Genomic DNA, 24,800 nt, shown 5'->3' with positions numbered 1-24,800 from the left:
AGAAGCTTTGGACATGACAGATAACATTTCCCCATGTTTGACTAAACGAGGAGGTAGTCCTTTTCTTTTCTTTCCTTGGGTTTTATAAGAGGGATGTTTTCTGGAGGGTGACATCTTTGAGTCTTCAGGAGCACCAAAAACACTGATACCCCTACTTGGTCACAGGCTTTTTTTATACTGGAACGCGTCGCCACTGGTTGTCTTTACGTCGTATCAACTTGAGGACAGGCATGACACGTCGTGCAGGGGTACGTAACGGACTAAATCGAGCCAGTTCTTGCTTGGACAAATCCAGTAAACTTTGTAACATGCCTGATCTTTCTTAAACTTTGATTTTGGGAGAAGGTACTTTGTGAGCAGCCGCCACTTGCGCTAAATTGGAGGGACCTGCCACTGGAGAAGTTCTTGGGGTTATCAACGGAGAAGTTCTTGGTGTAATCAACGCCTGCAAATACTTTTCAGTTCTTGGTGTCATCAACGGAGAAGTGAATGAACCTGAGGCTACCGGAGACGCGGTTACCGCCGTTGCTGCTCGTGGTTTGCAAGTGTAAGGTTGCGCCCTGGCCGAAGTGCCTCTCTTGCGACTAGTTTTCTTCTGTGGATTTTTCTTTTTCTGGGGACTTTTTCTCTGTTTCTTTTTCTGGGAGCTTCTTTTCTTTTTCCGGGGTGGTGACTGGTAAGAGGACAGTCCCGCCACTGGAGAATTTCTTTGAGACACGGGTCTCCTTGGGGACTTGGTCTTGACACCGTGGCTCTTTTTCTTCTTCCTGGAGCTTCGTTTGACTTTTTTCTTGGGGAGAAGTTTGGGAGCATTAATATCCCATCTTAATAGAGAGAGCGAATGATGACCCCTCCTAGAGTACCGCTCCCTCCAGGTTTCAAAATGATTTGTTTTTTGGTTTGAGTGTCGATGCGGAGATCGGCCAGTTGGGTCAAAGCAAGTTTGTTTCGATCAAAAAAGCGTTTGGTTTGATGAGGAATCTGAATGATCCCTTGTAGTAATTGACGTGCTGTCACCGTGAACCATCGTAAGACTTCTCTGAGACTAGCTTCTAAGACACGAGCCCATATTTGTGGATTTTTTCTCGACTGATGCCATACAAGGTACGAATCAATTTGACGGGAAGATGCGACTGAAGGGACGTCATGTTCAAACTGTGTGCGAGACAGACGAAAAGTGTCTGAGGTTTTTATAGATTTTTTTTGTTGAGTGAAATTAAGTCGAGGACGGAGACGTGTACAGGACAGGCCCTCCGTCTTGGAACCAGTGGTGAAACAAGTGGGTACGAAATCGCAAATCCTCGGGGGTGGTAGGTTTCAAATCGACGAGTAAATAGGCGTGTGGAGTTTGAGTGGCATCGTCGTACGCCTGAGTCAGCCAAGGCGTCCCTAACTATTTGGCTAAGACTTGCACTTGCGATTTATCTCGAGGGCTTTTAAACAAGACCACGTAATGCGCATTGAGACTGATGGTGCGATGGGCTTTACTTTGTTGAAACAAATTTTGGGGATGTAAACGACACTGGCATTGCGATGATGCCGTTTGCGCGTAAGCCACAGTTTAATTTCTTCTTCGTCTTCTCCTAACATATCGTCGAAAATGACCAGATGGGTTTGACGGGAGTCAGAGACGATGCCGTCGTCTTCTTTAGGAATGCCTTCCACAAACACGATGGAATCGCCTTGACTTTCTCGCAAGAGGCTGTACGCCGATTGCCACTCTTTGTAACACCACACGATGCGTTGAGGTGGTCGATCGATCAAATGATGTTTATGTTCGATCAAACGTTTGACGAATTCGGTTTTGGCTGAACCGCCAGGTCCAGCAGTGAGCATGTTAAAGGGATGGCGAAGATACAAAGCCTCCCAACTGGCACGATCTAAGTGTTCGTCGATGACTTTGACAGTGGAGGAAGAGGGAGCAGAGACAGCAGAGGTAGCCATAGTGTTAGGAATGTCACTTGTGACACGAAAACAAACAAGACAAGAGTTTATATACTTTTTTCAGGACATGTTTATTGAATGTTTTAAACATGAACACGAAAGACAAAAATACATAAAAGCCAAAGGCTTAAGTACAACGATAAAAGGCACATGAAAACCATCAACGTGGAATAAAAACAAGTGTCTGTACAACATGTTTTGGGTAATGTTGTGCCCAGTTCTATAGGGGGTAAGGTCACACAAGTGTCCTCCCGAAAGGGTCTTTCAGGCCTGTCCACGACAGTCCTGTCCTGGGTGACGGGTTCTTCTTCTTCTGGTACGGTCACTAACACAGGTTGAAAAGTAACTTTTTTCCTTAAGCAACTCTCGTGCATACTGGGCCACTTCTTGGGTCCATGCCTCAAAACCCCCTTTTTTATCCAGTCACGGACATCTGTCCAATGGAGATGTAAGTCACAAGCTACATACACATCGTCATACACGTCTTGGGTAGCTAAAAGTTGACGAATCTTTTTTTCCCGTAGAGGTCGAGAAGTATCCAGATGAAAACGCAAGGCTTTGAGCAAAAGGCGTCTTTCGTGACCATTTAAGGCCATTTGGGCGGTAAGTACTGTTCGTAAAGAGTCCACAAGGAATCGGCTGGTAAACGAAATCCCAGAAAACAAGTGACTAAGACACACACTATGCGTCGTCCCAAATTGAACGGATACAGTTCTTGTAATAATTGATGGTAATGATCCACGGTTTGAATATGGTCATTGAGTTCCTTCCACGGAATCTGTTCAATCACATGTGATAAAAACCTTGGTATGACAGCCTGTTTTTATATTCTCTTTTTTTGTGGATGCAATACACGTACTTTCTACCCAGAGATCTTCGTTCTCCAGTGGGGAATCTAAATGCTCCAAACTGTAACCTACAGTTCAAACCTCGTTTAGAAGTTTCCTCTTCCACTAAGCAGATTCCACGTAATAGACCTTTGTAACCCTTTAACTCGTCTTCCTCAATGCGTTGCACTAGGTGAATCTCGAAGTAACCAAAATGATGAACATGTCGATCATTGGCGACCTCAAAGTGTTGAACAATGTCTGACCACTGAAACAATTTCTGACGAATGAGTTCTCTTATAGCATCCAGGTACCAGTGGTTCAAACACCGGTGACGTAACGGATGCAATTGTTCTTTACGTTTCACTTGTATTTTGACCAGTTCTCGGTAAATGCATTCTCTCAACTCCACAGGCAAAGGACGAATGTTCTCTTGTAAAGTATCCATGAATAGGTCATACTAAATTCTCTTTCTGACTCAATAAATGTACTGTTTGCACAGACATGGTTTAAATTCATTGTCGAATCTAAATCGTTTAATCACTAATTTACACATTACAAATCATTCAGAAGTTTCCTCTTTCACTAAGTTGACATTGCGTAAAAGATGTTGGTAATTCGTTAACTCTTCCTCTGGAATTCGATCCAGTAAGTTTACAATGTAGTAGATAGAATTATCAATACCAAACCAATTCTTTTTAAAACCAGGGGGTCGTTGATCAATGTCTGTCCAATGGAACATTTTCAACTCAATCAGCCCTTGTATAGCATTCAGGTACCAGTGGTTAAACATCTGGTGACGTAACGGATGCAATTGTTCTTTACATTTGACTTGTATTTTGACCAGCTCTCGGTAAATGCGTTCTCTCAACTCCACAGGCAAAGCACGAATGTTCTCTTGTAAAGTATCCATGAATAAGTCAGTCAGTACAATTCACAATCTTCTCCTAATCCACATAGTAGGTAATTTCTGACCACTGCCATTCAGGGTAACGTCCACGAATCTCGTTGAACTATATTGATGTAAACGGTCTAGAGTAATATAATAGGATGAATGCACCCTTGACCCAGAGAAATCTAACACATTGGTTGGCTTTTTTCACTTTCCTCTTGTGAATTTCTCGGCACAAAAGTTCTACAGTTACCCATTGAGATTTCACTCTGGCAAGTCCCTGCCAAACTTCCTTGTAAATCTTCTCTTGTAGTTCTTTAGGTAATGATTCAATATCGCTTTTGAAATGGAGTTTAAATACTGGTCTCGGTGATGTCCAACATTTGACTCCTAGCCAATCTGGTTTCTTCTTCAACGACATGGTAAGTTCCTTCAGTATCTCCGTCCCACTAAGGGTAAGTAATGAAAATTCGGTGACCAACGAACATGTTCTAGGTAGGCCGAATCTTGCGGTTCCCAGTGGTGAAGTGACACACCGCAACTGAAGCACTTGACTTTATCTCCTTCGCCCAAGTAGAAAAATCCGGCTCTGGCTAATTCTTCGGGGGTCGGTCCTCCCAGATACTTAGGCCATTTTCCTTTGAACGATTGAAGACGATTTTCAAAGTCGCAGTATTCCGACAAACGCACAGGGAACGAATATTCGTCTTTCACAGGTTCGTTTCGATGAGGGTTGGGTGACATGGACAGGAGTTTGCTCAGGGCTGGATGACATCCGTAGGGAGGTAGACATTCACCTTTAAAACGAAACCCAGTAAAATGTCCAAGAGGACGAGCAGCATCGCTTTCGCATCCCTCAGGTTTGACACGCACAGCATCACTTTCCATGATAGGGGTAGTGAGAACAAAGTTCCCATGATGCTTTACGGCATCGCTAAGGTCACAACGTACAGCATCGTTCCCATCGCAAGGCTCACAATCGCATTCTACTTCAGAGTCCCCAAACTTGAATTGTGCCTGTCTGAACTTGTTTTGTGTTTCTCTGAAAGTATTCATCTTGTTCGCTTGGTCTTGGTAGTCACAATGAACTATCGATCTTGACCATAGCCCCTTTTTATACTAGTCGCAATGCAGTCTCAAGCTTGTACATCGTTCCTTTTTTATGTCTAGTTTTGGAAGGTACCGTCTCTAAGGTACCGTCATAATTGTACCGTAGTGTAATGGGTGGAAAGGCCATAAAAAGGTAAGGGCAGTGCGGAGACCATCGAGTATGTTCCAGAATAGCTGAGTCGTTATAGATACATAGATCCATTCGTAACTTCAGTCCGCAAGCGAAACACTGTACTTCGTATACCAATCCAGACTCAGGTCCCAAGTAGACAAATCCTGTTCTAGCTAAAACATGCGAAGTAGGTAATCCTTTCCTATCCGTAGGCCATTTTTGAAACGTGTCCAGTCGACGGACACAATCACAATAGTCAGGCAAGAAGACTGGAAAATGGTAGGGTTTGAACTTGGAGTTCTCACTGGATTTCTCACTCGATTCTTGCTGTGGCGAAGTCATCCTTCTGTTGGGTGGCTATCCTCTTACAACCAATGTTTATACCAACATGTCCATACGGAAATGTAAAGCGGTTGGGAAGCCGCACTCGCTTCTGGTACACGATTTGATAGACTTTTTCTAAGGGTCGACTGACGATGTGGTGGGTGGGTAAACGTACAATTTTGTTGGTCTGATAGGTGGTCACTTTAAAGTGTTTATCCTCTCTAGACTGCAAGGCTTCTTTCAATACGTCAAGGTTTACCACTCGACCGGTAGGATAATTCAGAGTCAATCCTTTCAGTTTACACTTCGTGTGCATTTCTCCTTGTTTGTCCCGGTATTCGTAGCCGTAATTTTTTGGACCGCCACTGACGAAACTTAGAATCTTGTCGTCGGGGTGCTCATCTGTCCAGGCTCCTAAACGGTCTCCTTCGATGTCAGGGTGCTGTTGACTCGGGTGATCGATGTAAATGCAACTGTCCATGTCAAAGTGCAGGACACGTTCCCCTAACAGTTCTAAAGCTTCGTACAATTTTAAGCGAGCATGAGCTGTCACGTAAGCCGCAATGATGACATTTCCAAAGGGGTCGTCTTGTACAAAGTCCAGATCTTCTTCGTAATTGACCAAGATCAAATTCTTGCGAACGACGTCGACGTGTTTTATGAATTTGGTTTTGTCGTGAATCATCTGGAAATAGCGGGAAGGTTCGGTCAAATATTCCGTCTTGGGTAAACACGGTCGTTGTGCCATTTTACCCCACAAGCAATTTAACATCACTTTGGCAAACGATCGCCTGCCTTCGTTTTTCTCGATGTGATCTAAAGTGATGCCTTCTTGTGCCCAGTATTTCTCTTTGAATGTCTTTTGGTCTTCGGGAGTGTGACACTAGGACGGATAGCCACTGGCTTCTTGCTTCAGTTTCAAAAAGGCATCCACGTAGTCTGCGAAAATGCCTTTCTGCGTGGGGTTACCCTTGTGGTATTGTTGTGTCTTGGGAAAGTGACAAATTTCGTACACTTCTAACAGTTGGTATCCCATGTCCAAAGCTTTGAACAATTGTACGCTGACCCACGTCCCCGTCAAGGCCCGTTCTTCCTGGGTGTGATGGCAAGGTTGATCTTGGTTGCACGTTTCCGCACAAGTACGGCACAAAGGAAACATCAGTTTGCCTTGGCAATGGTGAGGTAAGACGGGATGGTATAGCTTCGTGGGAGGCAAAACTTTGTACTTGACCAAGCCTTCGTATTGTCGAATGTTTTTCAGGTCGATGTATTCGGTGAACAATTCTGGATGCCCTGCAGGAAAGCGACAATATTTGCACACGTAGGGATACAGCGAACACACGTCCAAGTATTTGACTTCTTCTCCTTTCTCTTCGTCAGCCTGGTACAGCAAACAGGTGGCATTGGTTCTTCCTCCGTACAAACTATCCCTCGGGTTCAGGGGGTCCATGACATGGTAACTTTCCACGAGGCGTTTAAACTCTGGATCGGTTTTCAAACGGTGATCGTATTCGTGTTTCCACATTTCCACCACTTGGTATTCTTCCTGTTCTAACTTTAGGCGTCGTTGACAAGTGGCCTGGTACAAGTCTTCCATGGTTCGTTGTAAAAACTGATTTTTAGTGCCACGGTCAGGGTAACAGACGGGGCATCCGTGAAATAAGCAACCGTTAAACTCGTACACGATCTTGGGGTTTTCTAAGTCCCAGCCATCGACCGAATGCGTTCCGATGGTCTTTTCGCCTCCTCCGTTGCGGGCATGCTGAATCCATTTGTCTTCCTTGTCGCACAAGTAATGTAACCAGTGTAGGGCTTTGACCGAGTATTGACGTTTGACATAGTTGGTCGTTTGAGGACTGATGACAGCTACGGTGTTTTCAGGCATGAATCGTTGCCGGTACACTAAGGAACACGCTTTGGCAATGGTGCAAGCTTCTTTTAAAGGATCGACCCCTCCGTGTTCCATGAACAGTTCTCGAAATTTTCCACAGGATCGCCGTAAAATGTCCACGTCGGAACGACAATACTTTAACATTTCTTCCTGAACGTCGAAGGGGTCGGAGGCATGAGCCTGGTACCAAGCGTAGAAATCTTCTCGTTGTTCGGTACGCATGTTGTCGGGGTCGTAATAGTGAGCCTCAGGCAAATGGAGTAGAACGGCGTGTTGATTGGCTTCCGTATTGAAAAAGTGTGAAAAGTACCCTTTAGCCATTTCTGTCATTCCAAACGTTTTAGGCATTCGACTCAAAGGCATGACCAAATAGCTCATCGAATCTTTAAACTGCACTTGTCCCACTTGCATGAAAATGATTTTGGCTCCGTTCAAAGTCACTTTAGGACGCTCGGTACCATGTTCCGTATAGTATCTGAGAAGAAACTGTCCATCGTATCCGGAGAAATTGTGAGCCGTCACCGTGACATAACGATGACAATCTCCGTAACGTTCGATGTCCTCTTGGCTCCACGTCTTGTCGATGGGGTGTGAGACCCATTGTGCAAAATCGGCAAGCGTGTTCGGTCCCCGAAAGATTTTTTCACGCCCTCCAGGAATCTTACTACAATGAGGGCAATAACTCAGGATAGGTTCTTGAATGCATTTCTCGCACGCTCGATGAGCCACGCAGAAATTAGGAATGTGAATGCCAGTCTCTTGCATGCATTCGAAATCGAAAAAGATAAAATTGCCTTTCTTCTTGTGACCATCCTCTTTCTCTGGTTGGGGTTGGTATTTTTGCACGTAACATTGGTGTTCCAAGTCCACGATATGGTGACAAATGTGACATTTTTTCTTTCCTGAACATACGTGTGCCTTGGCATTATTGGTACGTATGCCTTGTCCACACGCGGGGTACAATCTCAGGAGTTGACAAGCGCATTTGTTCTGTGAACCTTGCATCTTCAAATGTTGTTGGTAACAGGTAGGGCTGAAAAACGTGCGCAGACAAGGTGGACAATGCACTCCTTCTTGTCCTTCGCTCAGACAGGGTGGAGAGGCCAAACATGCTGATCATTTCGATCCACAATGTTTGTGTTGCTCTCGATTGTTATAGCCATAGTCACATTTCTCACAGTAATAACTGTATCCCAGGAATCCAGTGATAGTGGTAATGGTATCGAAATGGGCATCGTGATGATAAAGGTGAATGTATTTTCCATCCTTAATGTCTTTCCTTCGAAACAACAGAGACCCGCGTACTTCTTGAAGGTACACTTTCAACGTGTAGCGTGGAGCTAGGATATCTTGCAATTTTTGCATTTCAGGAATGGCATAGGATTCGTCTTTGGGTAAACCGGCTTGTTGTAACAGGAGTTCTGCTTCACTTCGTTGTTTGGCTTGGTCCGATTGTCCAATAGTTTTCCAGGCTCTTTTCCTTTCTGCCGTGTCGTTTTTGTTGGCATAGGTTCGTCCCACCACGATAGCCCTGGCTAAACACATCTGGTCTTGAGAATTGTGAATTTGGACGAGGCTCTTTTTGGTGCTGCGATGGTTGTTGACCAATAACACCTTATTGTGTTGTCCTGTCCCTTGAGGAGGAGAGACGTGGGTCATGTCCAGTGTGGCTTTTCCATCGGTGATGTCAAACTGGTCATTGGATTGTTGCACGTGTTGAATCTTGTCCATGACTTTGGAAGCGGTCAATTCTGCAGGGCTGCTAAACTCGATCCAAACAGGGGATTTCAAACCGTTGTGTTGTATGGAAAGTCTCAAGCGATCGTCTTCTTTGGGTTGACATTGTCGCTTGAGTGTGGTGAGCAAAGAATCCCACATCTCGGTGATGAACCCTTCTGCTTTCTCTAACGGTACTTCGGACTTGAAATCTTTAAACTTCACCGTGTATTTGTAAGCCGTGGTTCTAAATTTTCTAGAGGGACGCTTTTCCGTCTCTTGAATGGAATAGTACTTTTCAGGGTTGACTAAGGGTAGTGAACTTTGTTTAGAGGGTTTGGATTCTGGTTCACTCATGTCCTCTTCAAAATCACTGGCATGAATTTGTGCCAAAACTTCAGCCCTGGTACGAGGCGATAGATCACGTTTCTGCCTCTTACTTTCTTCTTCTTTCTTCTCAAATGAATTGGATCGTTTCATCTTGAAAGCAAAAAGTCAAATGACTAAAGTTTAAACACCATGGGCTACTTTATAGTCATGGCAGACCAGCGTATATAAAGGGTATGTGTCTTGTCCTTTCACTATTCATTTCACTCTCAAACCGAGCACAACGATGGAAGAGACTACCTAGATCGAACGTTTCATCAGAGCTTTTGCGAGGGGTCATTAGAAAATTTTCTTCAGACCAGTCATCGGACTACTCTCCTTCCTTGCGAGATAAAAGTCAAGATACTTGCTATATCTGTCAGAAGAAAGGGCATTGGTCTTCAGAGTGTCCAAGCCGTCAAAAAAGCAAACCAGGGGTTAAAAGAGACAAAAGTCGGGATACCTGTTATTATTGTCAAGAAAAAGGACATTGGTCTCCAGATTGCCCAAAAAAGAAACAAGAGGAGTCAGAAGAAGAGAGGGATTCTTTAGAGGAAGAGAAAGAAAGCAGACAGGTGAAGAAAAAGAAACAGGAGAAAAAAAAGAAGGGAAGAAAGTGGGGAGGAAGAGGAGGAAAAGACTGTGACTGTGAAGAAATTTAGAAAACAGAGAGAGTGAACAATGAGACAGAAGAAGTTTATGAACTTTTTAAGGTGCTCTGTTGTGAATTGTGAATTGAATTGAATTGTAAAATTTGTACCAGAATAAAAAGTCTATAAAAAGGTAAGTGTCTTTGGGTTTTGATTTTAAAATAAGAACCTACACTCACACACTCATACACACGTACCATAGGGGTAAAATGTTTTTCTTTTAGTTTGAATGGATGTTGGCAATTGAAAGTCTATCTCTTTTCGAGAGACGTGGGTGGCCCTGAAAAGGTCCTTTTTTTGTTGTAGGGGTGAGTTTAAGCATCAACTTTAACTGTCTTAAGCCTTTGCCACGGCCAAGACCTACTTCTGGACTGCGTACTGTTGATGATGATGATGATTTGGTTGAAATCACTAAGGGTGGTACGGTAGGCTTAGTCACAGGGTTGCAGTGTTTAGCTCGGGAAGGTCGTATTCTCTTCGGTCGTAATAAAGAAGTCTGATACATTTGTTGCAGACTTCTTAACTCCGCTAAAATGTCTAACAGTACCGTGACCGTTTGATTTTCACACCCTTGTTTCTTTGCTGCTGCTTCTTCTTGTTGCTGTTTTATTCTTACCTCTTCTTCTTGCTGTTGTTGCTGTAGGAGGAAAGCTTGTTCCACTTCCTTTTGCTGTTGCATAAATTTCTCCAATTCTTCTTTCTGTCTCTGTCTAAAATTCTCCACGTGCGGTAATGAAGGTGACGAAGGTTCCGGAACAAATTCTTGCGAGGTAAGAAAATCCACAAAATCCCAATTCACCTCTTCTGAAAGTTAGTCCGGGATCCCTTGGGTGGTATCCACGGCTGGTGCACCCCAATTTATCGTTTTCTGAGTTTCCGTCATGTTGAAAAACTGTTGCATGAATTGACTGCGCACAGGCGCTAGCGAATCTATATAGACCACGTGACGTCACAGACTGCTCTCTTCGGATTGGATGCGGGCTGACTGAATTTTGTAACGCGTGTCTGGATTGGTCAACGAACTCAATCCGTTTCAATCCTTCCTCTCCCTATAAATAAGTGCAGTTCACTGCATTCCTTCACCTGTTCTCGGCGCCTCAACATGTGGATCGACGTTCAATCTTCCACGCTTGTGTCTTCGATGATGTTCAGGACGGACATACCAATGTATGTCCGATCCAAGTGGACAGTTGTCCATAGGACAGACACCAGCCTATGGATACGAAGAGTCTATGTGGAGAGGCAAGGATGCCTCAAAAGAGTACTAATCTATGGTCCTACAGTTAGGCGAAGCTTAAGAAGAAGAAGAAGATGTCACAGATGCCCTTTATGTTAAGAACATATTAACATAAACCCAAAGGCCCTTTTCAGGGCCACTCCAATTTCTCGAAAAGACCTTGACTTTCAATTGCCTTCCCCAATTTTTTTTTTTTTTTTTTTTTTTTTTTTTTTTTTTTTTATGTTAAATTTCCCTTGAAGCTCAACTTGCCCACGATTTTTTTCCCATGTTAATTTCCCTTGAGGCATTCATAGCCCAGGAGTCTCCGTAATGTTAAATTTCCCATTGAGGCTATCATAGCCCAGGGTGTGATGCTAATTCCCATTGAGGCTAATCTAACCCACTTTACTACTGATGGCGGTTTATTCAAAAACAATGGAGTAGACAGCTGAGAAAAAGTCTAATTGTTCTCGGTTCCAAAACAAGGAGATGAAGAAAGACATACGAATTTAACAGCCAATACATAATGAACATAATAAGGATGATGCAAACAGGCAACAAGCACAAATATCATGAAAACGGCACTAAAAAACGGAACAGCTGCTTCAAGCCGGTTAAGTGATAGCGGCCAGTTTGTCTCTTAATCGCGATATACCTGCATGAAATCGATATGAATATGATTTATTTTCTCAGAAATTGCGATCATAGCATTCGTTTTGTCTTTAATCCGCAGATACACGAGACTAAAGCACGTCGTTGCTAAATATTTGACCTGGATCTGACCATTTGTATTCCTAGTCACGTGACTACACAACTCTAGCAACCGACATCTGAATGAAATCAGAGGTCATACAGTCACGTGATATCAACAACAGACCATTTCAAGTGTTGCTGTAGGAAAACAAATCGAACATATAAAGACAATGTAATTTTTATAGAAAAATTAAAAAACATAAACTTCTCAAAATATTTATTGTTAAAACAACGACGAAAATCTGTAAATGTTGCAAAATTTGGAGAAAACCAGATTCACTACGAAGAGCACGTGCTCGGTACTTCTTGAAAACAGTTTTCTCCACCCTGCGATACCGACAGGTTTCTGTTCGTTGCTCTCAGAATAAATATGTTGAAAATTAAGTGTGCATTATATTTATTTACAAATATTAAGTGACATATATAATATGTCCGAATTCTATGTACAACAACTTGGGGAATTTGTTTATTTCGATATCACGTGACTATATGACCTCTAATGTCATTGACATGTGGGTTCCGAGATTTGTATAGTCATGTGACTCGGAATGCAAAGGGCCAGATCCAGGTCAAATTTCAGCAACAACGTACTTTCGTCTAGTCTGTCAGCGGATTAAAGACATGACGAATGCTATGCTCACGATTTTTGAGAAAATAAATCATATTCCAATCGATTTCATGGAGTTATATCTCGATGAAGGGTTGTTCAAGTCTGCTGGGTCGAATAGAAAGCGGCTACCCTATGCCGACACCAAATGATGTCGCCGAATTCCAACTTTTCGATAGGGAATGCGCTCTGACCCTACACCCGAACATAAATGTCCAAATATCAAAAATGGGGTGGCAAGGGTCAGAGAAAACTCGGACTAAGACAGCTGTATGCTGCGAGTTTAATACTGTATTCCCACGCTAGTTTAAAAATAGACGCACAAGGTCTTGAGAGCAATACCTATAGTCCGTTTCTTTCCTGTATTCTTTGATAATTCCAATTTTTATAAATGAAACGGATTTTCCGTAATACGATTGGCTGTAAATGGTCACATGATACTGATCTGGAATTGTTTACACATCGATAAATTCTGGGACTACTTTCGGATTTTTTACTGTGTGCAGTATAAATAAACATTGCATACACGGCATTGTGAAACGATTGTTTCATCTTTTACATTTTTTAGTTCAGCAAATAAATAGAAAGTATACCCTTTTTATACTTTTTCAAATATTCTTTGATTGTTTACAATTTGGCTTTCGTCTACTACATTTTCGCCCAAATGGCCGATTACAGTGATCTTTCACTGCAACTTTCTACGGAGTTTTTTGAATAATTAGATGACAAGGAGTTAAAAGAAATAATAGCGGTGATTGAAGCAGATGAAAATGGATTTGACTATAATGTGATGGATGTTACAAACGCTGAAAATGAAACAGAACATGGTGACATGAGGATTGCATGCCTTGAAATATGCCGTTTTGACGCACGGAATAGAATTTCTCCAAATGTCATCATCGACACACAAAAACCAAAGAAGCTTTCATGAGAGCAGGAAAAAAATGTCTTGCTTCAAACGGATAAGGACATTTTGGGTCGTCGAGAAACTCCTATGAATTCCCTGGACACTGCCGAGTCAGGCATTCCTGCGTCCCTGACGCCACGAGACTCAACTGAACACGAAGTTCTGTACACCAAAACGCTTCTTTGAAAACACAAGGACAGTACAAAGTTTTCCTTAGCCCTCTCACCTCACACTGCACCCAGCCTATCATTAGATAACGGCTATTAAATTTCTTTGGTCACGCATTCATTAACATCGAAATACGCATACGTTCTTATATGGTAAAACAACATCGTAATAAAAGCACGGTATCAATTGCTTCTCATACATACATCAATAAATTGCGTCATATCAGTACATATTCATAATCCCTTTATGCTAAACAATATCACAACAATCAGACGCATTCCTATACATTACAACTCATACAAAGTACACAAATATTCAAATATCCACGCACTGATATATTTATACATCCATATTAACTAATCTTACACACTTAAACCATTTTCCAATTCACAATACAAGCATGTGTAAATTCTAACATATCACATGAATAAATGCACTAGTTTGATACGAAGTAACCTAATTGCGAATACAAAATTAATTCTGACCACAAGATGATCTACATAATTCTAATCATAATTCTTTACATAATAATCAAGCTCATTTCTCACTACAAAGGTAATTATACGTACTAAACGATCTTAGTAATTAAGTATACATATTGCACTTACTTACAATTACAATGCCGTCATATTCTGAAGAAGAAAATCGAGCAAATAACTTACTGACCATTACGAAGCTTTGTCTTTCCTTAGAATCTCTTCTCTACGTATTACCGCCAAATAACGAGTGGCTTCCTCAGTGTAACCATATATTCCTAGGCGAGACTAGATTTTCGCTGGCTAGTCAGAAGTTAAAATTCGGATCAAAATTTTTATCACACCCTCTATCTCAATTCCGATTGAGTGTCGCTGTGACCCGATCCTATCAAACTTAGCGGACAATGTCCTCTCGCTGTCTGTCCAAGTGTGGACGATTTTAAAGCACGTACCGCTTTCCCCTCTCGGATTCCTCTCATCATATGACTTAGATATAACACATAGGTGGGAAGTCGCGCAATCTAACCCTTGTGCCGATTCAAGGTGTGGGTCTTCTCTTTGGTCTCTGTACGTCCATGTAGTGGCTGCGGCAATGTTTAGACATCAACCATGGCTTGTAATAATAACTTAGTTTATGCACGATTTACTAACTGGGGCTGAGCAAACGTAACAGAAACAATCTAGAAAAACCAGCTGCTAATTAAAATGCATATATCCTACACACAAAAAAAGAAAAGATTTAGAAAAATCCCTCTTCAGTTATATAGATAGAATAAGCGAAAGGTCCCGGACAAGGCAAAAAAAAAAATCCCACAAAAAACCGCTTCGTGCCATAATGTGTTGTCTGCATAATGAGTAAAACGCTTAAACATAATCCATAGTAGTCGACACAATGGCGTTAGTATTAGCACTAGTATTTCTATGATAGATACGTCATAAAGAAATAGACTTCCTGGTTTATTGCTTTGTGTAGAATTTGAAAAATATTGACTTTGATTTGGTAGACCCGAGATTTCTACAGACAGTACTCGATAATTTATATTTAGAACGTACTTGAAAAATAAGTATATTTGCTCTATAAAGGAATTAAAATGTGTTCCAATTAAAAGTATTTACTATTTTTTAATAGAAAAAGGTGTGAGACAACTAGATCCAATCGTTATCTTTATTATTGATCATAAAAATAAATATAAAAAAAAACATCTCGTATGGTTAGATGGGTAATTCCGAAAAGGGTGAACGGTTTAAAAAGTAGATTTAGTTCAATTTGCAGATGTTGTAAATTCATGTCATGGAAGTGTTGTACAGGTACGATAATTTTTCATAGTGTTATGTATTTTGACATTTCTTCCCGTCAAAAAACTAGATAATAATAACACAAAAGAATGGAAACTGTGGATTTGCCATTTGAGAAACTGAAGACCTATATAGTGGATTTCCTTGGAAAGGTGAATGAAGATTTTAGTTTGTACATTTGTTATAATCAAAATGATATGCATGCAAACTATTTCAAATAGTAAAATTTTGTGATATGTTAGTGTGGAAAACGACAAATTAACTTTGTACAGAGAAATCATTTATGGCAAATTTATTTTCTTGCCTAATTTTATATATGTTGCACTCGGTCGCGGGTTCGAACTCCGGCTAAGTCATACCAAAGACATAAAACTAGTACTAGCAGCTGCCTCGTTTGGCGCTCATTGTTAAAAGGTTAGTGGTTAGGATCGGTCGGCCTGGTCTCAGGATAATGTGACTGGGTGGGGCACGCTGCTACCTGTCTACGTCATGATGCCAAAGTACTGGACACCACTATAAACTGCCACACTGCAGACATCGTAGCTATATGACCGAAAAAAAATTGTTCAGGATATGTTGTTGATAATTTGATTGGTATGTTGGTATGACGGAAAGAGAAAACTTGAAATAATATTTACATATGAGAGAGAGAGAGAGAGAGAGAGAGAGAGAGAGAGTGAGATGTTCATATAAGACGCATTAATCACGAAAGAAAGAATCTGTCTGTGTCTGTGTTGGATTAGGACACTAGAAGAGGCCTCTGCATCTTTTCTACTTACTCAGTATTTTGTTTTAAACCATGATTTTTTTTCTTCAATTTAATAGTAATCGGCGAATTTTCATGCATATATAAATCGTTTCTGAGTTTTTAATATACATCTTAGTAACTCTCTTTTATTCGCTTTGTCTCCGAAAAATACATTGCAAATATTCATGCTGAATTCCAATTGTTTTTCACCAAAATAATCATGATTTGGATTTTTAACTTAGCTTGCGTATTGTACCTGAATGCAATCCCGAAATAAATGAAGCATACTTTCTTCATTAATTTCGTAGAAATCAGACGTCGATGAGCCATGTATTTTACATTTCAATAAAAATGTACTGGTTGCAATAAATAGGCATAAGAAATTTATATAGAAGGAAAAAAAAGTTTTAAATATAGCATCCATGTTGCATTTGATTGAAATTTCGCGCATTTGTTCCCAATACAGTTTGTGACTTTGTAAAATATTCACCATTTTTTTTAGTGGCTATTGTTAGTTTTATTTGGTCAACTTTATAGTCATGCATGAAATTACACTCTTTGTAACTTTTCATAAGCTAATCTGTTGAATATTTTTTTCTAAATGATTTATTCTATATTCCTTAATCATGCTTTTGACCAAATCCTTCGGAATCCGTTGATAGTGTATCGATCAAATATTTATTTGAAATTAAAAAACCAATGTCCCCACAAAATTATATACATCAGCTATAAATCTAGCATCCATTTCTATCTATGCTAGGGGTCGGATCCGGTTAAGTGTGTGTGTGTGGGTGTGGGGGTGTGTGTTTCCAAAATTTAAAAAGGGCCCTCACTTTCCTCGAAATGGCACCAATGCGAAAGTCTGTGTCTGTTTACTCAAAGTGTGCACAATACCCAATAAACGTGCGAAAGAATAAAACCGGTCAAATTTCACGTGACAAGTGACTACGTTCGGGTGTGTATGGTGGGGGGGGGGGGGGAGCGGGCGGGTGGTTGTCCGGATACCATGGTCCGACCCTGATGTTAGAAATATAATACTTTCGACGTTTTATTGTAACATTCTGATTCTGGAATAATGCAATATTATCTGAGGAGTAGATGATAGATACGAGTTTGAGATTTGTGTTACTTATCCGGATTCTAGCCTTCTACCACACCCCGCACGGTTTTACTTTTTTCCACATGTAAGTGCATGGCACAACGCGACTGCTCACTCCAAGAGCGCACGCGATGCAAATCAATCACATATCTTGGTTATGCCTCGAACGCGTTTGCGCGCCGTTACCATATCTGTGAGCGTAGTCATAGGAACTTTTTCACTTCCGCCAGTACGGTCTGGAACTCGGCCGTGGTTAATGGTTGTATATTTGATTATCACCATGCATAGTTTAGTGCTTTCGGCGGCCGCGAGAATTTCTAAATAAAAACGTATTTTTTTAGGCATTCGTAATGAAATTATTTTGCTGGTTGCACTCGCAACAATAGTTGCTATTGATATAGCCTTGTGTTACGTGTTTAGGCTCTCATAAACGGTATAAAAAGAGTGAAGACAACAAGCTTTGTAAAATTTAACAAATAATTTATTTCCCTAAATAAAAAAACAAGGTAAAAATGAGAAAAGGAACTTACGGTTTTAACAATCAAATCGAAAAATAATCAAAGAATTAGACATTAGAAGTCCAAGTAATAAAATATTCTAATGAATTTGAGTTCGAGTCCCGACGAAAATCCAAAATGGAAGGCGATAGTATAGCACTGATGTATCTGCAGCTCTTTGGTTAACCACATAAAATAATATTCCAAATAAAATTTCAATAAATGTCTTTGTCCAGGAAATCTGTATGAGCACTTAAATATTCCCAGGGAAAAGAATACAATCCAAAATTAAACTCCAACTGGTCACAAAAAAAAAAAAAGAAACACCACCTCGGCGTCGAAGTGTTGAAAAGCCCAAATGGCTAATTCATTTCAAGAAAACGATTATACAGTCGAAGTAAGACGCAAAATAGATACCCGTATGAGTCACGTGATCATTTTCTGGAAACCGCAAAATTATTTTTACATGTTAGTTTGACATGTGCTCCAGTATGATTTTAACAAAAATCAATGGTTCTCACTGAATAAAAAAAATGTTTACTAAAATCCTTACTGGCTCTTACACTAAAAAAATAAGTTTTACTTAAAACTGCCTTACTGGTCTTGAGTCAAGGTCAGCAGAAGATACAATGTTTCAAGTGCTGACTATTTATATACAGAACTTAATTGAATATATATATATATATATATATATATATATATATATATATATATATATATATATATATATATATATATATATATCAAGTGGACAAAATTATCATTATAATAACATGTAATGGAATATAAAAATAAATTAAAACTAGCAAACAAACAATTAAATTAAATCAAATATAAATTAAATAAAATAATCGTAACCCTTGACAGCAAACCCGATCGGCGTGCCTGTGAGAGTACACAAAGGCCGACGGTTGTTTCCGCGACGAGTCCATAATTTCTATTCGAAACTGCACACACACACACACACACACACACACACACGTTTACATTTTGCAAATATAGTGGATTTCATTGCCTTTTCATATCTTAGTCGGTAGCCTTAAGGCCTATCACATCTCTTCAATAATTTTACCGCGAAACTTTATTGCCCAACAGGTAGACCTCATCCTGACGCATTGCGGCCACGCTCTTCCAACCAATTTTTAATTCATTGGAACAACGGTCACACAGTTGTAATGAGAAAAACCCATGACCAGTAATTTTCGTTTCGTATAAGCTAATTTTTATTTCGTTAAAAATCATTTGATTTTTTATTTTAGAGGGCTTTGTAGCACCATCTAGCGTCTTAGTTTGGGTCACGTGATTCCTAGTGAGTATATATATATATATATATATATATATATATATATATATATATATATATATGCCAACTGTGGTTACAGTGGTGGTGTGTTATGAAGCGGTATTGTGTGAAGCGGTATTCCAGATCAGTATCACGTGAGCGTTTTCAGCCAATCGTATTGCAGAAAATCCGTTTAATTTATAAAAATTGGAATTATTGATGTTTAAACTTTTTTTTCTTACAGGCTGAATAACCGATGATATTGTAAATGTCAGTTGTATACTTACCCTCATGCCTACATAATATGTGTTGTTCTTGTTGTTGTTATGGATTAATGCCATTTTCCAGCACATGGTAAATTACACATGACTTTGAGGAAAACTCAAGGAAAAAAATAAACAGGAAGCTACTGGACTTATTGTATGCTAATATTGTATGCTATAACGCACAAAACATGTAATGCAAAAATAAAAATAATGCAATTCCAATTCGAGTTTTAACAGAATAACACAACTGCAATTGTGGGAGGTTTCATCAAGTGTGGAGCAAAAGGTTTGTGGAAAAATGTCACAGCAAATGAATGCGATGCAGCTTACCCAGCTTGCATGTACTGTTAATATATTTTCTACATAGGCTTTCCAAAAGATACTGACGTAACTGGGTAACAGGATGAAACGTACATAGTCAATGCAGCATGATTGAAAGTCAAAACTGTCACGTGTAAGATAAGGTTTCTGGTGTGATTCAGTATCATGACATCATTCTTTTCAGATCTAAGTGAAGAATGGCCTATGTGATCAAAGAAAAGAAACCACTGATCCATCTGCCGTACCTCCCGAAGGATGGAACCCTAAAAGATGGCACTACCGTGGTCCTGGACCGATACTGTAATGAATATGAGGCAGACCTCCATGCCATTCTTAAATTTATTGTCAATGAAGAAGGCGACAGCTATCCACATGAAGATATGACTGATGTAGAAGATTTTCGTGCCTATTATCTATCCCACGATGTCTTCATATGTACTAAGAAGGCAACTAGAGAACTTCTGGGCGCTTTCTACGTTAGGCCAAAGTTTCCTGGACGGTGTTCGCATATATGTGATAGTGGGTTTATTGTTAAGAAATCTGCAAGGGGAATAGGTGTTGGAACATTTTTAGCAGAGAATGTTCTTTACATAGCCAAAGATCTGGGTTATAAGGCTTCATTATTTTTCGTATTTGCATCCAATAAAGCCTCTGTGAGACTCTGGAGAAAGCTTGGATTTAAGGAAATAGGAAGAATTCCAAAGGCGGGAAACTTGAAAGGGTTAGGCTACACGGATATGCTCCAGTTCTATTACGATTTTGAGACCCTACCAAAGACACCATCATAAAGTACAAATCTTGCTATAAAGTTTTAAAGCTGCTAGAGGAGCGTGTGATACGACTATATGTTGGACTGAGGTATCGATAACTCCCAACGGCATATATATTTGCTACTTATCGTGTTCAAACAAGTACCATTACCTAAAAAGAACGATGTGTGCGATAGCACAGACTTGATGCATAACAACAATGTCGTGCGCGTTATGTGCAACCGTTTTGCTAAAAAGTCATGCGCTTTATTTTCAGCCTTCGTTCAGAAAAGTCATGCCTTTTATTTACAGCTTTTTTACAGATAGTGAAAACTGCCAAAATGCTAACACCTATGAAAGGAGCAATGAAAATGAAATCGTATTTTACATGGCTTTCAGAAGTTTGGAGGAAATAATTCATGTTTCGTCGCCCTTTTCTCTCGAGTTTCAAGTTACCTTCATGATCGTCTAAATCATTTCTGGCATCAACACTATGTGTAGAAGCATACAAAGAAAAACATCCTCCAGATCGCTTAAGTATGTTATCCCAAACCTTGTACTAACAATCTTTCATTCAAATGTCTCTGTTCTATGTATCAAATGTCTCTGTTCTATCTGTCAACTGCATCTGTTCTGTGTCAAATGTCTATCTCTGTCAAATATATCTCTGTTGAATGTCTCTGTTCTATCTCTGCCATATGTTTTGTTCTATGTCAAATGTCTTAGCTCTGTTTATGCCAGATGTCTTTGTTCTATCTATATCAAATGTCTATCTCTGTCAAATATATCTGTTATATCTCTTAAATGTCTCAGTTCTATTTCTGTGACATGTCATTGTACTATATATGTCAAATGTCTCTGTTATATCTCTGTCAAATGTCTTTGTTCTATGTCAAATGCCTCTGTTCTACCAATGTCAAATGTCCATCTCTGTCATATATCTCTGTTCTATCTCTGTCAAATGCCTTTGTTCTATCTCTGTCAAATGTCTTTGTTCCATCTATGTCAAATGTTTCTGTTCTATCTCTTTTAAATGTCTCTGTTCCATCTTCATTACTTTCTGCAATATATTTATGTGGCACTTCCACTGCTATGTCGCTTTTAAATATTCTGCCATTATCTACATTACGATTCGGTAATTTTGAAAGATCTTTGTTTCATTTAAATGCTAGGCCGTATGTATTGTTCAGGCAATCATAACGCCTTCTGGTGCCATTTAGCATAATGTTCTGAATTAAGCCATTCTCGTTGTTACAAAGCAAGCAGATTCGCTCCTTAGCAGCATTCTTTAAGGGGAGCATCGATATTGATTAACAGCATATTATCGTACTGCTGCCAATTTAAATATTAATTCCTGATTGCGGAGATTCTAATTGGTATTTCTAAAAGCATTGTCTTTTTCAAATGGTGTGTCTAATTTATGTTGATAATATTAGACATACATCGTTTTGTGTTTTCTGTTGGGGTTTTTTCTCCTCCGGGGATTTGTTTGTTTGTTTATGGTGGTTTAATACCTAATGCGTAAATAAAGTCTGGTCGTTGACCTCTAATACGAAATAGAAGTCAAAAGCAAATCTCCTAGTAGCTGGACCATCAATTGGAAGGTTTTGAAAATTATGTACGGTCTTGATTTCTTGATTTTTGTACGATATAACGCTCTTCTTCATCTATTCTGTGTAATTTTAATTCAACAAAAACTGGCAGAGAATAGTCAAATCCATATACTTAATTTAATTGCTTAGGTGTTAGTTTAGCTTTAAAGATATTTATCTATAATTTCTTACATGTGTATCTTATTCTAGACACATGGGCTGCTTCTGCCTCTTCAGCAACTGACGTATGTTTGTAACATGCAATGCCAATATTTTCGTCCTTGCCACTATTTGCAGCCAGTCTCTCAATTAGCTTTTTAATATCAAGTTGTATTAATCATCATGAATTCAAACAAGCCTCTTGTGTTTTGCTCTTCGTTTGTGCAGTGAGTACAAGAAACTGGTGTTTTAACATTTCTTCAATAGTGATTATTGATGATAGATAGCTTCTTCATATGCATTTTACATTGCTCTACCGGTTTATAGTTAAAACCTTATATTAATACACCGGTAACCACACTTATATCTGCACAAGATTTATCTACTTTAAGTTAGTCGGCAACTAGCTGTTTTAAGATTTATTTTTGATAATAGGAAGCAGTTTGAACGAGCTTCCAGTTTTATACTGAAGCCCGATATAAAGTATTAACGAAAACATTTCCTTTAAAAAATACTGTTCAAGCAAATACGTGTTGTAATGGCATGGTTTAATATTGCAGTAAGTTAAGTTGTTAATGCTTTTTGTTTCGCTGTACATCAATCTTTTGTTATTCCAAAAGGTTAGCGGTGTTTAGTCGATTTTATAGATCTGGCAACAATGCTGAAGCATTTTGTCAGGTCAAAACTCCATCAAGTAGTGGATTGTTAACTGGTTACATCAACACAAATGATTAACTTTACAGTTTCATTAATGTCTGTCTTTGCTGGTTGATTTGTTGACATAAAAATTAGATTTTCGAAAACATGTTTGTTTAAAACAAGCAGATTCAGCATTTCTGGGCTTTTAAATATTCAAGCAATATCATGGACGGTTGAATATTTATATTGTGATTGTTCACTGACATGTCCAACATCTTTAACAACAGCAGGCTGAGGATTACGTAACCGAACGATGCTTAAGCAGTACAGGAAAAGCAACTAATTGCAGATATAAGCAATGTAGGATAGATAAACTGTGTCAATGAAGTACTTAAGCTGGAGGGAAAAAGAACCAGTTGGAAGATATGAAGAAAACGATGGTGTGAGGGTTAGGTCTAGAGCTGTATGGACTGAAGAAGGACAGAAAGTGACCAAATAGTTTTTCTTACTTTACCAAAATATTAATTATGTAACTAAAATGATGCCACTTATTATTAAAAGCGATGATTCGTTAACATACAGTTAACAAGAAACATTGGATGAGACAAAACTATTTTACATGAATTTATATTAAAAACATGAAGTTGATCCCGTCGATATTGAATGATGCTTTCTTATCAGAAGATTATTATTATGCACAGTTTAAACAAACATCCTTAAATGGCCCCATATCATACACAGGAACTGCAAATTTTCTACAAAAATGCCCACCGGAATAATCCCATGATCTGATGGCTTCACGGTAGAATTTTATGATTTTTGGGGAAAGATCTTGGACAATTTATGGTGAGGACCATTAACTTTGGATATGAACTTAGTGAAATATCTTCCACTCAGAAAGAAGGCGTTAATATGTGTACCAGAAAGTGATCAACGTAAGCAGTACATTTCAAATTGGAGACCCACTCAACTTCTAAATGTATCATACAAATTTCCTTCTGCATGTAGCATTAAAACCGTGCTGCCCACACACAAAGCGTAGAGTGTTTAAAAGGACGATACGAGAAAACATTGTAAATTGGTACGATTTGAAGATTTACGCCCAAAAGCATAATAGTTCTCGATTGCTTCTTTTGATTGATTTTGCATGACGATTTATTGTTTCAGTTTTGAATCTTTTAAATTTTGATCACCCGATGGATAAACAGTCAAGGCATCAAGTCATGTGTAATTACTAATGGTTAAGTCTCATTTTCGCATGCATCGAGTCGGCTACAGTTTACTTGTGTTCACTCTGACCTGATTCACCTAAGAGACCCTGACTCTTGCAAATCTATTGCAAAGCATGCACATTGTAACTCCTGTACTCAATACAAAATCTACCAACCTGAGCAAGCCATAGAGGTGCAATGCAAGCTCGTAACGGTAGGGAAAGCAACCAAAATGCAAGGCATATCACCGGAGCAGACACGACCACAATATAAAGTTCATGAAAAGGGACACATCGATAAAACCAAAGTACGTTCATGACAAACGTGATGTACCTACCTATAATTATAATCATCAGGTACATACAGTCTGCTTAAAATGATAATACATGCATCTCGGTCAGATATAGGTATCGTTTTTTGGCGATATTTATTCTTAGTGTCTTACCGTCCAAAGTACAAATTCTTATTGTGCATGCCAACGTTTTATTGTCTCTTCCTCTAGCTCGAAAATAATCAATAAATCTCCTCGATTCTACCCCGATTCGAAACAAATTACATTCGAAACCATTTGTCTTGAAAAAGAAAGGTTTGAACTTACCAACCTCAATGTTTGACACGTCTTACCAAACATCGATGATGTAAGACTTGTGTTACAAAATGAATCCAAATTTGCAATAACTGGACTGTATGAAGCGTTTCTAGACTGTAATGTACCTGACTGCTATTTCTATTAGCAACTTTACATTAGAAAGACTAGATCGACGCCAAACCGCGGGAGAATGCATAATGTATGTTTCAAACGGCGTAACTTACTGGAGGAGAACTGTTTTCGACATATATGTAGAATCGAATTAAGTTTCCTCAGTAGTAAATCTTTTCATATCTGCTCTGCTTATTGACCCCATAACTTCCTCGCATCATGGACTGACCAATTTAAACTACTGACCCCTAAACTCCCTCGTATCATGGACTGACCAAA

The 24,800-nt window shown here is 39.4% G+C and overlaps 1 protein-coding gene across 4 annotated transcripts in view; it reads left to right on the top strand.

Moving 5' to 3' along the window:
• Positions 1 to 23,258, top strand: part of LOC149781675 (uncharacterized) — a 44,400-nt gene extending 21,142 nt beyond the window's left edge. For all 4 annotated transcript variants that reach the window (XM_089935759.1, XM_089935758.1, XM_089935760.1 and 1 more), the window contains one exon: positions 19,656 to 23,258. In XM_089935759.1, coding sequence (XP_089791885.1) covers positions 19,669 to 20,259 — 591 coding nt within the window. In that variant the 5' untranslated portion in view covers positions 19,656 to 19,668 and the 3' untranslated portion in view covers positions 20,260 to 23,258. The remainder of the gene's footprint in view (positions 1 to 19,655) is intronic.
• The last annotated feature ends 1,542 nt before the right edge of the window (positions 23,259 to 24,800 follow it).

Source organism: Sinohyriopsis cumingii, chromosome 15 (genome assembly GCF_028554795.1).
Source record: "Sinohyriopsis cumingii isolate HCF-2022 chromosome 15, ASM2855479v2, whole genome shotgun sequence".
Taxonomy (NCBI): domain Eukaryota; kingdom Metazoa; phylum Mollusca; class Bivalvia; order Unionida; family Unionidae; genus Sinohyriopsis; species Sinohyriopsis cumingii.
The sequence above is the reverse complement of the archived record's forward strand: the minus strand, read 5'-3'. Positions and strand labels throughout refer to the sequence as shown.